Below are 16,973 nucleotides of genomic sequence, written 5' to 3' on the forward strand. Positions count from 1 at the left end.
CACTCAGCATGTAGGGGGAGCCTTATCTTTAGCAACTACCATAGATGGGACGAGAATATTGCTGAAATCCTTGGAAAGGGCACCAAGTAATGCATAGACCTCCTTTGCTGAAAAGGTCCCTCGAGAAGAGCTTTGGGTAGATTTCTCTTTCAAGGGGTTTAAATCCTGTGGCTTGGGAACAGAGGAATGAGCCTTTGAGTTGGAAATCAAAACCTTATCAGAGATCGGAGCTAACGACAATTTATTCTTTTTCAGAAGGGGACAAGAATTTCTCATGTGCCCTTCCTTTCTCCATAGGAAACACACTTCAAAACCACCCAGGAAATTTAGGGAGCAAGAGAGACATTCACCATCAAAGTCAAACCAGATTTCTTTAGCGAGGTCCAACCCCAGATTAATGGAGATCAAAACCTTGCGTTTGTGTTTGGGGTCATGGTATTGGACTTTTCAATGCGAATAACTTTATCACTGGTTCCAAAACTTGAGGAAGGATGTTCAAGAAGAAGGGTGGCAAGTTCTCGATGGTGAGCCATCTAGGACGAGATAACGCGAGTAGCTTGTCTTGGGTGGTTTCTGGAAACCAAGGAATGGCTTGGAAAATGTAGTTGCCAATTTTCGGGAACTGCTTCTCCACCACTTCTTTTTGGTAGTTAGGGTTTATGAAAAAGCCTAGGAAAAGATCTCTCTGAAGCATGCAAAAGTAGGAGTAATGTATACCAATTTTCTTACTAAAGATATTGTGAATCCAATCATTCATAAAAACCCTAGATGGAAACTTAACCAAGTCTTAAGCAACAAGAAAAACAACAGACGCCATAAACCTACTCTTTTCTTCTTTAATAACTTTAACCGTGACAACATTAGGTTTGATAACTAAAAATAATGGAAGAAGAATTCGCGAAAAACTGACAAAAAAGCATTCCCAAAAATAGGGGAAAAAGCGATCCCAAAAAAATACAGGAAAGAGCATAAAGGTTCTTTTTCTAAAACGCAGCTGAAAGCTATAAAAGGCCTAGGGCTCTCATTTTGGGCTGTTGAAGATTTGTATATTGTTATGCTTCTGATATTCAAAGGCGTTGCAACTTCTTCTTGGTTTGTGAGGACGAAACTCCTTGCTCACATCATTTCTCATGTTGTTGAAATAGACAATTTTGGAAATTAACTCTGTGATTTCATATGGCGATCGCAATTCTGCTTCGGTTAATGGGCTGTCCATTCTTCTTCAGTTTGAGGTTGCTTGCAAATCTGCTATTTGGGAGGCATTGTGAGTATAGTAATATCTGATTTCCTAATGCCATTTCATTTTGAGGGTTTTAAGTTGGACACCTAGGGTTTCGAGTGATATTTCTTATTGATTCGCTGTTGCATGTTCATCATTTTCAGTTATCAACAACTGGGTTTGTTAGATAAATGTATGTAGTAAGATTTTACCATTTGGGTATCTCAAGTTTGATCTCTACATTATATTTCCAAGTTCATTGCGTATTGTAAACACTCTTCTATGCGGCGATGGTGAAAAAGCCCCTCTTAATTAGATAGTTGCATGCTCATTTCCTATTTCATGTTATTATATTAAATCAGTTGGAGCAACATCTCCCACTTATCAAGTTGTTAATCTTTAAGAGCATTATGTTTGTGGGTTTCATATTATTGTACTGATTTTTTGGAGTGGGTATCCCCCATTCAATTAGTTTGTTATCTGTCGGTTTGAGTTGCAAGCATGCAACCTGAAGCTAACAATCAACAAAATAAATAAATAAATAAATAAATAAATTTAAAAAAAAAAAAAAAAAAAAATATATATATATATATATATATATATATATATATAGTTTTATTTGTTCGAAGCAAAACAAATCAGGGGTAGTTTTTACACAAGAAAATTCAAGAGTGTTCTACTTCTTCTGTTGGTCGTGATGGTGCAACCTTTCCTCCTCTATACCTCACATTGCTCGGCCATTGTGACTTTGATATCAGCCACCTTTTGACCAAAATGGGACCTTACAACTCATCCTTAGGGATTTGAAACCAGCATCACAAACAGTAATAACATCTATCAGAATTTGCCCATAAGAGACCTATAACAAACCAAATAAAAAAAATACATATTAACTTTTAACTTTTAAAATTATGATAATCAATGTAGCTCAATTCTTCAAATTTGCTCCAAAAATGAAGAAATGTACTTCAAACTTGTTCAGGCCTTCTCCAAATCCTTCTTTTAACTCCTCTAAATGTGTGCATGTAAGCTACTTAATTGCACAAACAATCAAAAATCACCATCTCCTCCTCAATTGATTTGTTGGTTTGCTCTTAGATACCTCCATATTTTTGCTTAAATGCCTCTTTTCCCCTTCTTATGTTTACAAACATTAAAGTGAACTTTTCATGGTTTGGAGGCAAACATAAACATACAACGAAAAAGTAAATAAAATAAAATATATAATTGTTATTTTTAAAGCTTGGCCATTGTGGTAGAGTCCCGATATTGGATCATACCTAGTTTGCCTAGACTAGGGTAGACTTTGCCGAGTTCGAGTCCGAGTACTAGGATCCTATTAATCGACAGAGCAGGCTTGGTCCTGGACTTGTGGAGTCTAAGCAAGACTCTGCAAGTCTTATAACTTTGATCGCAACCACTATCTACCACTATCATAAATATCATCAGATTCATCACACTATCTTTTACTATCATAAATTACACACCCTTGCAATTTCATGCGGCATATTGTTTTCTCTATAGTTTTGACATAAGATATCCTGATTACAATATGTTAATTACTAAAATCTTATATTTCTAACAATTTTATGATTTTCTGGCTTTCTGAGTTTGATTCTCTAAATGGGAGTGCTATGTGCAATGTGTCACATGAAAATTTGTAATTTGAATAACTGTTGGAGCTTTACTTTGTGATACTTTTACTATAAGTAACATTCTTGCATACAATTGCAACTTACACCATAGAAAAGAATTCAATTTGCTATTTTGAAATTGAAGGAAATAGAAAAGATTTTCTAACTCTCTTGTCCTTGGCTTTGTAAATCTAGAAGCAATATCCTTATTTGCACTATACAACAACCCTTTAATTTTGCATGATACTTGATACTCCTCATATGGTATTTCGATGGGATTCTGTAGAACTACATTATCAATGAAATGCATTTTTTTGGAGTTTTTTCACAGCTTCTAGGTGATTCCATTCCATTTTGTTGTTCCCTTCCTATCTTATTTACCATTCTATGTTAGCATTTTAAGATCTTGGTGTTAGCAGATAGATTGTTTTATATCACAGTCTATCATATTTTCCTTATCTTTGTCTAAAAAGACAAAAAGCCTAGTTGACATGGAGGTAGAAATACCAAAATCGGGGTTTGACTTCTTTTTCTTCTTCCATGCATGCAAATTCTATACTAGAGAAGAGAGAAATCTTTGGAACAAGTTGGAGACATTTGGAACCTTTTGTTTAGCGTCTGTGTTAGACGATAACACAATGCAAGGACATCTACACTATGCATTGTTGTCTATGACCAATGCTTCCAAAAAGTCACAATATTCTTGGAGATCATTACTTCCAATTTTTGTATAAATGAGTTTGTAATTTTCATAGTGCAGAGATATAATTTCACCAATATTTTGAAATTGGATATTTTAAATTTGTATTTGAATATGTTAAATTTCCATTTATGATTTCATCAATTATTTTCTTTACTTAGTGACATAATTTCATTAATATTCTATAATTGGATATTTTAAATTTTGTAACTGATATTAAACTTGTCATTGGCTGTTTTATATTTCATATTTCTAGTGGAATGTTTTATATTTCCAGTTAAAAGCAGTTGTAAAAGGATAATTGAATTTTTTTTTTGGAGCTATTGATTCATTATAATGTATAATTTTGTGTCCCATGTCATTTTGGGGATGGTGATGCGTTTCTGGGATATTTCACAGATTACTAAAACCAAGGGACGATAGAGGACACCTATATACAAAGTTTTAAATATATATTATATATGAATTTTTCAAAATATAGTAAGATATTATAGATAGAGGGAAAGAGAGAGATGTCAATTATTGATAAGAAGATAATATGTAAATAAATCATGAGTTTCAATAGTAGTGTAACAACATAAATGATAATAGTAGTAGTATAAATCATAACAATAGTCTCAAACATCAAAACCATGGTCTATCAATATGAATATCCAAATCAAACCTCTCAAACATTTATTTAGAACTCTCAAACATCAAAATATAAACAGATAGAGACATAGCCTATAAAACTAAGCCTCGTTTAGGTTATCAATATCCAAAGACTTAGAAGCGACTATCTCCCTCAAGCAGAAGCGGATCATCATTTTATCATTTTAGGGTTAGAAAGACAATACATGCCCTTATGGCCTCCCTATGTTGCTGGTTTGGCATTAAAAAAAAAAAAGAGGGTTTTTTTGGTTTTTTAAGCCCAAAATGGTTCCAAGGCATAGGAGACTACTAGCCATAATGGGGATGGCTAAGGGACATTTTGGCACCCCTTGCTGTTTTGGAGATGGTTAGTCATCCGCAAATGTCCTATGTTTTCGGGCATTTCCTAGATGTTTAGGCAATTGGGGATGGTGGGGAGATGTTTACTTTAGGCATGCCTTCTCCAAAATGAATAGGGGATGGGGGCAGGGGATGCATTGCCATCCCCAAAATGACTAGGGAACATTCGTAGGCGTTACTAGATTTTTATTACCATTGGGGACGGTGGGGGGACAATTCCTTTATGTCTTGCCATCCTTGAAATGGAGAGGGGAAAGGGATGGGGGGTCTTGAGACAAGGGACACCTCCCCTTGTATCTTTGGTGTAATGTTACTAGTAATCTTGAATGGACTTTACTTTTTTCCATTAGATTTGTAAACTCCCAACTCATTTTTTTTTCAAAGATAATAATAATTTTGGAAACACAAATAATAATCTTCACTAGATTACATCAAATAGCACCAAATAAAATAACATAGACAACTTACATAAATAACCCAAAAATTTTCCACAGTGTTATATTGATATAATTCTGATTTCTACAGCAAGATGAACTATTATGATGACTTTCACATCAACTACATCAACCACAAATCTACAACACAATACACATACTGAACAATTGAACTTTCTTGAAAGTTTGTGAAGCTCCAACGCAATCCTTGAGTGAGAATGACCTCATGAATCAAAGGGGTTTTGTCCTTTGATTCCAAAATGATTTTTCATGTAATGATCACAATCTCCTTCGGGTTTTTGTCCACATAAGAATCTTGAACACAAATGTCCAAAAAGATAGAATGTTGTAATAATGGACGATCATATAATAAAACATTTTCCAAGTTTTATATTTTGCACACTTGAAACATAAAACAAATTGGCCTAACCTTACATTGGTGTCAAGGCCCAAATTTGAATTTTACAAGTTACATATCAGGGCAGCCCTAAAAGCTTTACAAAATTCCAATTCATAATTTTACCAGGTGGAATTGTTCTTCGCTATCCCTGATTCTCAAGCCTTGATGAAAACTTTGTTGTGTGCTGTTAGAGTTTTGGAGCTTCCCACATCTGTCTACCACTTTGGCACATTTTATGTAGCATCTTTGATGCTTGATCCTCAACGTTTCCATGGCATGTGTCAATTAGGAGCTCTGATCCTTGACCCCTAACATTTCCTTGGCATGTGTGAAGCAATAGCTCCCATCCCCAATTCCTAGTAGCTTTGATCCTCAATCCATGACATTTCCTTGATTCCATTTTAGCCTTTAATTAGATTTCTGGAAAGGGGACATGCAAAATTATAATTTCATTTAATAGACATCTATGTATTGGCTTGACTCAGTGTGCTCTTGAGAAGTCATGTGTTCCAAACTTCTGTGCATGGGAGTACTTGGATACATTATACAAGTTGAGTTAGGAAGGTACTTAGTGGCTCAAGACTTTTAATGTCATAGAATGAGACCTTTATCTAATAGATGTTTGGCCGTAGTACAGAGCTAGTATGTTGTGCTATTTTGTATATGTCACAACCATGGCATGTACCAATTCAGCATTGAAGAGGCCCCTTCTAGAAGCCCACAAGGGGATTGGTTTTCTATTTACTTTATATTTTGTACAAATGTTCATCACTAGGTTTTGATGTTATGACCAGCTTGGTACTAGGCCCTATTACAATAATAGATAAAGTCGTCTATTATTAGTTAATGGTTATCTCTTGTAAATATCTATTAAGCTATAAGTTTGCTTTTGCTTTTTGCTTTCTCTAGAATGGAACGTTTCTATTCTTTATGATCGTTTCCTAAGGAAACATTGTCTCATTCTTTTGTATAAATTGACCTTTTGGTCTCTATTAATATCAAGCAAGTATATACCAATTACCTTGTAATATGGTATCAGAGCATATTTGTTAATTTTTTCGAAAATATAATTTCTTTTCCAAAATTATCAGAGCCAATTTTCAAAATTATTCTGAGATCCTTGCTGGAAAAATCGAAGACCAGTTTGCCCTAATTGCGACTTCAAAATGCATTTTTTTCTATTTTTTTTTTGGTCTGAGGACTTGGAAAATCGTGGGTTTGTTTGGCGTCGTTTTTGGGAGATTTGCGGCTTGCACATCTTTGGTTCTGTGCTCGCTGGATTTGTGATTGCTCATGCCTTGTTTCGTGGCCGGATTCGACAACAAAAAGTTTACAAAAAAAAAATTTGCAACAAAACCGACGTATTTTTTTTGAGCCGAAAAACACTTGAAAGCAATTGGTTTTTCTGCCGTGATCATTGCTATAGGGTCGTTTTTTGACTAACTAGCCCTCTCAACTTTTTTTGCCAGCAAAATCTTCCTATTTTGGGTGTTCTTTTATCCAAAATCCGCCATTTTTTTTGCAGAATCGACCTTCCAAGTCGATGACTAGGGTTTTGCCCAAAACCCTAATTTTTGGGATCCGAAAATTTTATTTATTTTTAATTATAGATTCTTGGTGGGTTTTTCGAGAGCTCAACTGGGTTGTTCGTTTTTCTGGGTGCCTCGATTTTCAAGCCAACGGATCCAGAAGCCGACAACATATTCCTTTTGGGTTTTTCGAGCTCTCTTCTGGGTCACTCTTTGATTCTTCTGGGTCTTCCGTATTTTTGCCTCGAAGAATGTTACTTGCCATCGGTCGCAAGATGGAGGAAGAGGATATGTGGTTATCACTCTTCGGAGTTTACCAAAATCCTATGAGCATTTTATCGAGACTCTCAACATCACATCTACTGGTGTTGGTTTGAAGTTCACTAATCTCTGCACATTGCTGCTTTAGCAAGATTGGTGGAAATAGCAGTTCGGTAGCAGCTCCAGTTCCACCTCCACAGAGCAAGCCTTTGCTGCAAAATCCTTTCAGAAGGATAAGCAACCATCTCAGCAGAAGTCTTCTGCTCCAGCATCAGATGGTTCTAGAAAGAAGAACATTCAATGCAACTACTGCCACAAGTTTGGGCACATGAAGGTTGAATATCTGAAACGCTTAGCTGCCCAGCCTAAGCAATCAGGGTCGCAATCCAAAGTGAACAGTATAGAGCACATTGAGCAGGCAAAATCTGCCTTTTACGCCTTCATGGCTAAAAGACCTGCAGATCATGTGAAGTCATCTACCTGATACATTGATTCAGGTGCATCTCGTCATTTCACTCACCACAGAAACTGGTTTACTGACTACCAGCCTTATTCTGACTCTATTATTTTTGGTGGCGGAGAAGAGTACACAGTTGTCGGTAAAGGCAGCATTTAGATTCAGTCTGTTGGGAAGAATCTCATAGTCCTTGATGTGTACTATGTTCTAGGGATGGAACTAAATCTACTCTCAGTCAGTTAGTTGTTGTGACATTCTCCACACTTAGCAGTCACCTTTAGTTCACATCAGTGCACCATCATTGGTCGGGCGACTAAGTCGTGTTACATTGGGTCTTGAGGATCATGGTCTTTTCAGACTTACTGATTTTGGTGATTCTCAAGACTCAGCTAAGGCTGCTCAGTGATCTTCTATCAGCACACTTTGGCATCAACAATATGGGCACTTAAATGTGCATTATCTCTCACAGCTTGCTCGGGATGAGCTTGTTCTTGGATTGCCAAAGATTCAGACTCAACAACTTGGAGTTTGTGACGCATGCCAGGCTAGGAAGCAACATCGCACACCTTTCACCAGTGGTGATTCATGGCAAGCTTCTCAGGTACTTCAGCTTGTTCATGCCGATATTTGCGGCCCTATGGTCACTCCTTCTATTCTTGGGTCCAGATATTTTCTGTTGTTTGTTGATGATTTAGTAGAAAAATGTGGGTGTATTTGCTTAAAAAGAAATTAGATGCATTTCCTGTATTTTAGAAGTTCAAACCTTTAGTTGAAAGAGTCTGGGAAATCTTTTATTACTCTTACATCAAACAATGGGGGGGAATTTTGTTCTTATGCTGTCTCCAGCTTCTTGGATACACATGACATCAAACGCCAATTAACCACACCCCACACTCCACAACAGAACAGTGTAGTTGAACGTCGGAACAGGACAATCACCGAGATGGCTCGTTCCATGCTCGAAAACATACATGTTCCGAATTAGTTTTGGGTAGAAGCAGTTAACCATGCAGCTTATCTGTTGAACTGGTCACCCATACTGTTGAATTGGTCATCCATAGTGGCGGTCAAAGGTAAAACTCCTGAAGAGGCCTGGTCAGTTCGCAAGCCCAAAATCAGTCACTTGAAGGTTTTTGGCTCCCTTGCTTTTGTTTGGATCCCTGATGCTTCACGCACCAAGTTGGATGCTAAGATTTAGAAATTGATGTTTGCTAGATATAGAAGTCTTCACAAAGCCTACTGACTGATCGATGTTGAGACATTTCATCTCATCTATAGTCGTGATGTAGTCTTTGATGAGCAGCGAGGACCATTCATGCCAGTTTCTCCTATTCTTGATCTAGCAAACCAGCCTATGATGGCTCATGATTTGGGAGTTCGACTTCCATTAGGTACACCTAATGGGAGGGCTCTAGTAGCTCCTACAGCTCCAGTTATTCCAGTGATACCTGTACAGACACCTCTAGCTTCTCCTGCAGAATTACCTCGCTTTGTAGATGCTTCACCTGAGTTTGATCCAGGTTCTTCTGATGAGGATCCCGCTGATCAAGCATGTCCTAGTACTATTGTTGGTCATTCTCCTATCTGGCCTAAGTGGTGGGCTAAGACAGTTGCTGATTTTCGTGATGATGAGCTCATTGATGGGAGAATTGCTCAAAAAAAGAGCAAAACTACAGATACTGTTAACTTTGCTCTTATGGCCAACATTCACAATGTGTTTGAACCTCAAACATATTCTGAGGCTAAAGGAATCCCAGAGTGGAAACAGGTCATGACATTTGAACACCAGAGCCTATTGAAAAATAACACCTAGGTCCTTTTTGATCTTCCACTAGGGAAGAAACCCATTGGCTGCAAATGGGTCTACAAAATCAAATACAAATTAGATGGTACTTTGGATAAGTACAAAGCTCGTTTAGTGGTGAAGGGCTTTTCTCAGCATCAGGGCATTGATTATGAGGAGACTTTTGCTCCTACTGCAAAGATGAGCACCATCAGATTAGTCCTAGCCATGGCAACTTAGTTTGGCTGGAAGGTCCATTAGATGGATGTCAGGAGTGCTTTCCTGAATGGTGATTTCCATGAAGAGGTCTACATGATGTAGCCTCTTGGTTTCAAGGTTGCTGGTAAAGACCATCAGGTTCTCAGATTGGTAAAAGCTCTCTATGGCTTGAAGCAGGCCCCTCGGTCATGGTACATAAAGATTGATAAGTACCTCAATGATCAAGGCTTTAAGAGGAGTTCTTCAGACTCAAATCTATACATCAGGATTACTGATAGTGACATCATCCTTCTGGTTATTTATGTGGATGCTCTGATCATCACTGGTAGTTCGACATCTTTGATTCAGGGAATGAAACAAAATTTATGCTAGTGTTTTGATATGACTGACTTTGGGCTCATGCATTATTGCCTAGGTGTTGAAGTTTGGCAACAGTCTTTTGGTATATTCATCTCTTAGTCCAAATATGCCAAGGCCGTGTTAGACAAATTCCAAATGCAGGATTGCAAACCTGCATCTACACCCATGGAGAAAGGTCTCAAGTTATCAACAAAGTCTAATTCTCCTTCCGTTGATGATACTACATATAGGCAACTAGTAGGCAACCTCATCTATCTCTCTGCTACTAGGCTTGATATCAGCTTTGCAGTCAGCTATATTTCACGCTTTATGATAGCTCCTAAGGCTGATCATTGGATGGCAGCAAAATGTGTGCTTCATTATGTGAAGGGCACTTCAGATTATGGACTTGTACTCTTGAAGTTCTAATCCTAAACTCAGTGGGTTCACAGATTCAAATTGGGTAGGCTCTGTTGATGATAAAAAGTCAACATCTGGATATGTGTTCAGTTTGGGATCCGGTGCAATCACATAGACCAGTAAGAAGCAGTAGGCAGTTTCTCTCTCTTCTACCAAGACCGAATACAGAGGGACTGTTAAGGCAGGATGTGAAGCTGTTTGGCTTCGTCGGATGCTTGGGGATATGCAGATGTCACCAGCAGGTCCGACTACTTTGTTTGTTGATAACGAAGGCGTTATCAAGTTAGCACGAAATCCAGTCTTCCATGAACGAACCAAGCATGTGGACGTTCACTGTCATTACATACGACAGCTGGTTGAAGACGGGACTATAGATTTGGAATATGCTCCTACTACAGATTAGACTGCAGACATTCTCACCAAGCCTCTTGGTCCTGATAAGTTTGTGAAATTCAGAGGACAAGGGAGGGTATTACAATAATAGATAAAGTTGTCTATTATTAGTTAATGGTTATCTCTTGTAAATATCTATTAAGCTTTAAGTTTGCTTTCGTTTTTTGCTTTCTCTAGAATAGAATGTTTCTATTCTTTATGATTGTTTCCTAAGGAAACATCGTCTCATTCTTTTGTATAAATTGACCTTTTAGTCTCTATTAATATCAAGCAATTATTTACCAATTACCTCATAATAGGCCCAACCTTGAAGTTCGTTATCTATAATAGCCTAGTTAGTCACATCAACATGCATTTGTAGGTTACCAATGTAAATGTTCAACTAATACTGAATCTATTATTTCTTTTGCCAAAAATTGCTAGTTTAAAATATCATCCATAACATAGTCATTACACATTGCAGTAGACTAGTTCATCTTCATGTAAGTGAAATTGGAGCTACCATTCACTTATAAAATATGTGAAACAAAATTTCCTAGGCTCTTGAAAGGCTAAGATTTGGTTCATATTTACCTCAATCCTCATTTTTTATTGCAACAATAGGTGGAATGCTACATGGGATGTGGGATTATGATGCAGATGTCGATGATGATCAGTTGTGTTTGTAAGTATTTACAGGTCAATGTAGAAGACATTTGGAGGCAGCCCCAGTCATTAGAATGTCCAGAGCGGTGGCTCTAGATCTTTGACTTTAAATATGCCGATAAATAATGACATGGAAGGATATAGACTGTCTGTTTGTAGGCTTGTGGACCATGAAATTTGAGAGCATGAATTTATTTCATGAACATATTCAATAATAGTGAGGGCACACTTTTTGCTCTTTTTTTCTTTGATAGGAAAAGCTTTATTGATCATCCAAGAGGGTACTTAATTCCACACACATTATATAATTTTAGCAGATGCATCCCCTTGATTTTTGTATTGCTTCAATTTTCCTAATTTCTTTGCTATGTTTCATTTTCATAGTAGAGATAGACAAGCCAAGGAATTCGACCTGGATGTATGAGTGGAGCTCAACCAAATTCATGGCTGAAAGATGTACGTAATAATGAGAGAATGAAAGGATGTTATGAAAAACCTAAGCACCTATCTGATGAGTATATGCTCATTGACAAAAAATCTATTAGAAAGTTTGGATAGGTTTCTGATACTATGGACTCCTAGCCACAGATCTCCTTGTTTATCTTGAAGGCAAGTTCTAGTCACGGTCTCCAAAGATCTCCTATTGACAAGAGAAAAACAAGTCACATACAAGATTGAGAATATTTTTCTAATTGAATAAAAGCATCAGGATATGCAGGGATGGGTTCATTACCTTATTTTACACCTTTGGTATAATATTATTGGCAAGTTTTGATGCCATTCTAAACCCACAACATATCTAGCATGGACAACTACATTTGCAAGGGAGTGGATTGTTTATACAATTTGTTCTCAAGGATGACAAACATATAGTGACATGAGGTGATGAGACAAAATGTAATGTCCCTTGTGGAGTTACATGTCCATGTTCACAATATGAGCAATGGTGGTGTACAAAGTGAGGGGAACAAGTGTGGGTGAATGGTTGTATAGAGTAGCAGGGGATGTATAGGCAATCAAGGAATTGTCGTACGGTATTATAGGGCCCGTACGGAATGATTGAGTGAGACCGTACAGGGAAATGGTTGGTTACAGAATGTATGGAGACGAAGATGCTATGTGCATACAGAGTTGCAACCATACAAGGAGAAGTGTTGATAGAGAGGTGTGGTTAAGGTGTATGGTGGGAAGTTAGGTGGCCATATGGATTGCGGTTCGTACAGGAGAAATGTGCAAGGGGTGACTGTACGATCAAGTGCAAGGGTCATACGGATGTGAATAGGAGAACTGTAATGGTTATTATAGAATTGATCAACACTATTGCCACAAACATAGAGATTGATAATGCCTTCGAGTTGCAAGATGAATGAAACACTGAACATGCACAAAACATCAATTGGTAGCTGAATAGAGATTATAGTTGCAAATAATGATAGTGCTCTGATTTGCTAGATTTGAGCAAATAATACAAAGAATGGAATAGGGTGAGGGTTGAATCCCACTGAAATCGTAATAGCCATGTAGGGAAGGTCTTTCACTTTTGAAATGACAAACAACATTGAACTCCAACAGGAATTTGCAGTACAATAAAAATGATCCAAATCGCATACCTACAACAACTAACCCAGCAGAGATATATACCTTGTTGGAGGAAAAGTCCCAAGGGAGAAACCATGTGTCGACATATGATATGGCAAACACCTACACCTACAAAAAATTAAAGATGGGCCTGAGATATACATAAATCAATTGGGACCCCAAAGAAGAGTTATTATTTTTGTTTTTATTTAATGACAGGGATATTACACGAAAACAACATGATTGGGAATACAGATGCATACAATGGAGAGCAAAGATTTAGAGCTTTCTAGAACTCCTTCCTGTTTACAAAAAGTAAGTCTGAAAGAGCAATCTTATCTTTCTACAAGTTTTGTTAGACTAGTTCTCTCTTGTTCATCTACAAGGATTAGTTTGTTTTATGCTATGAATTCTGTGTTTTTATATTGGATGCTTTGCTTTCATTTCTGGCACTTTCTACTCTTTTGTGTTAGCTTATGACATGGAGAAGGTTTCAAATTAGTAAAATATAAGGAGGTGGGTTTTTTTTTTATAAAGAGAAATAATTTTTGAAAAATCAATTTTACTGTTTATCTCTGCATAGTTAAAAGGTGAAATATTAGTTTGTAGTTTTATGAATCTTGTAGTGTGTTAGAACATAATACTTTTTAGGGGATCACACTTATCAAGCATTTTAGAAATTTCAATAAGGCTCTATTATGATGTAAATTTTGGCCTTATATATAAGCTTTGCATATATAACCATATAATTTGGGTTAATTATTAATTAACAGTTTAATAGTAAATAATATTTGATTAACTAATCATTATATACCTTAATGTAAACATATAACCCCCCAAATTGTAACAAATGATTGCATCCTGCCCTATATTTTAGGGATTTCTGTGTATGGAAAATCATTATTGGATGATAAATGTTTAAGAAAATTTGATAATATTGCATAAGGCATTGGAAGAAGTGGAGGAGACATTCTGGAAAGCCATGTTCTTAATTCTGGTTGACACACATTTAAGTTTTTAAATTTTAAGAAAGATATTTTTGTGGGGTTTTGTCCTGAGGTTTCCCCCATGTAAATTCTTGCATATGCATTGATTTCTCTGCATTCTATGATTTCATTTCATTTATTTCTTTATTATTCTATTTCCTAATCAACTATTATCAGCCTATTTTGATCCGATCTACCGCAGCGCTTTTTCAAAAGAGTGTTCATTCGTGCATAACTTAATGAATTCTTTTTTTTGCTTATGCTTTTGAGATATTGAATGTTCCATTTTTCATTTTTTTTTTACAAAAAAAATTATCTTAGTTAATTTGGTTTGACCTTATCACATTACTCTGAACTTTTTCACACTTTTTTCTGTTAGACTTTCATATATTTGGAGGTCAACTTGTTTTCTATGTAATAAGCATAAATGAAGTATATTTTGAGAAGATGATGTCTGTTTTGTTAAGGGAAATATCTGAATTTTTGCTAGCAAAGGAAGCCAAAGCTGTACTGGACTATCTGTTTATACAAGATGGTGCTGATGTCCCAGAAGGCTTAGTATGGCCTTCTAGGCGCATTGTGCGTGTAAGTCCTTTGGTGATGCAGAAGCTAGCTGGGGTAGAATCAATTGAGGCCACTGAAGCCATTGGAGTAATTAAGCTTCCTAAAAGCTTCTGGAACATGGATTCTATGGCAATGCAGTCAAGTTTCCAAAGATGGTGCTCACTACCACATCGTCTACTTGTACTTGATGGTATTCAGGTCTCTTGTCATGTTTGCTTACATCTTTCTGGCACTTTTATTCTTTTTCTTTCTTAACATAGCCGTCTATGCCAATGTATAGTTTTTTAATCATGAAAATGCCTTTTGAGTTTTTCCCTTAAATAAATTTGAATGCTTCTTTTCTTAAATCCTTTATACTGATCGAGCATACAATATTCCTAAATGTAGCAAACCTATCAATAGTCAGGGCAGAAATGTGTCTTTTAATACCTATGTTTAGGGATGTGGACAAATGCAGTGCACATCTCAATGATATCCAGAATCAATTTTAGCAGAATTTCCATATATTAACAAATCCAGAGCAAGATAACATGGATGACACAAAAACCAAGGACAATATATGAACCCTTCTGCGTGACTGGTAGTTAAAGATCCTTCCTGAAAACCATATGCTATTCAAAGAATTGTAGGTTCCCAAAAAAATTGTTGGTTTCAGGTCATATGAAAACTCTAGAACCTTAGAGACAATTTGGCCAGATAAGGGACAAGAGTTTATAGTTATACCTGTCGCAAAGAGTGTATGAAATGGAAACAATTTTCTGGGTGACAATTGAGGAGATTTCTGCATCAACATTTTGGATCACATCGCACAATCCATTGATGGGATGAATAAGATACTTTATAATTGCAGACTAGAACTCCATATATAGATAAATCTAGTTGTATACATGATCTGCTAATGGTAATTCTTCATCTAGTGTTTTGGTGGTTGGGCTTGGGGATAGTTTGGTTGGGGACAAGGGCTGTATAAACATTTTGGGTGGACTAGTTCCCCTTGGGGTTTGTGTTTAGAACTTTAGGTTTACTATATTTTGATTCAATCGTTATGGTTCCAAGATGATTGAAGTAAGTAAGAATCTGATTGATAATAAGGGCAATTGTATTGGTTTCTTTTCTCTTTCTACTGGTTGTTGGGCTTGGAGATAGTTTGGTTGGGGACAAGGGCTGTATAAACATTTTTGGTGGACTAGTCCCCCTTGGGGTTTGTGTTAAGAACTTTAGGTTTACTATATTTTGATTCAATTTTCATGGTCCCCAAGATGGTTGAAGTAAGTGAGGATTTGACTAATAATAAGAGCAATGATATTAGTTTCTCTTCTCTTTCTACCTCCAGCTTGGAGACTTCACAGATTGCTGATTTCACTAGTGGACGATAATGGCCCTCCTTTGAAAAACTTAATACACCGTGGTAAAGAGAAAGTAGATGGTGTAGTATCCCTCCATAAAATAGGAGATTGCGAAACTAAGTTTGTGGTCAACTTTTCAGACCATGCCTTTGATAGGGCCCATTTCAGTATTTTAGAGATGTGTAGGTTTTTCGATCACTTCTAGACATATCCCTAAGGAGGACTTTATGTTTGATAGATAATATAATCAGTTTTTTTATTGATTAAAATGGTGGAAGAGATGAGACCGTGTTGTGGAGTGTGCTGAATAACCTAAGCACAACATTCCTAAGATGAGTGGATGACCGCAAATAAACTAAACAAGATTAACAATATTGTCATTATTAATGCTGATAATGGGAATGCAACGGTGGTTACAAACAAGGTTGATTATGAAGTGAAAATTTTCGTAGGTAAATATTGTGTAGTTGACAGGATGTATGTCGTTAGTAGATATTGTGTAGCCGATGGGTCCCTTCGGGAAGGTTCTTGTTATGTAGCCGACGGGTCCCTTTAGGAAGGTTCTTGTTATCTAGCCAATGGGTCCCTTAGGGAAGGTTCTTGTTAGGTAGCCGATGGGCCCTTAGGTAATTGTCATGTAGCCGACGGACCCCTTCGGGAAGGTTCTTCAGAAAGTATTTATACACCCTCTTGGGTCATTGTAAATCATCATCAGAAGCATAATGTAATGTCTTGACATATGCAAATAATAGGAGTTCTGCTCTTTTTATCTATTGCTTGTATGCATTGATTTCTTTACTTAGTACGGTAAACATTTGGCACCGTTGCCTGATGGACCTGGTACGTAGGTAGACGGACGAAGACTAATGCCGAATCAGTTGAACAAGAATAAGAATAAGCTAAAGGAAAAGGATGAAATATGCACTTCGTAGGAAAATTTTGGCACAATAGGCCGAACGCAGACGAAGGTTTCAGCAAATTACTGACGAACACCGTAGCATGGAAGAATTGTTGGAGACTCGACAGCGGGTGGAATTGGTGGAAGAAGCAAGGGAGGAGTTTCTGAACTTGCATAC

The 16,973-nt window shown here is 36.9% G+C and overlaps 1 protein-coding gene across 1 annotated transcript in view; it reads left to right on the top strand.

The window, feature by feature from the left end:
* Positions 1 to 16,973, top strand: part of LOC149565476 (tRNA/rRNA methyltransferase (SpoU) family protein) — a 121,220-nt gene that overhangs the window by 16,862 nt on the left and 87,385 nt on the right. The window contains exon 2 of the mRNA XM_089819014.1: positions 14,455 to 14,749. Within this exon, the coding sequence (XP_089675140.1) occupies positions 14,455 to 14,749 (295 nt within the window). The remainder of the gene's footprint in view (positions 1 to 14,454; positions 14,750 to 16,973) is intronic.

Source organism: Cupressus sempervirens, chromosome 3 (genome assembly GCF_028749045.1).
Source record: "Cupressus sempervirens isolate cs-2001-9-10 chromosome 3, ASM2874904v1, whole genome shotgun sequence".
Classification (NCBI taxonomy): Eukaryota; Viridiplantae; Streptophyta; class Pinopsida; order Cupressales; family Cupressaceae; genus Cupressus; species Cupressus sempervirens.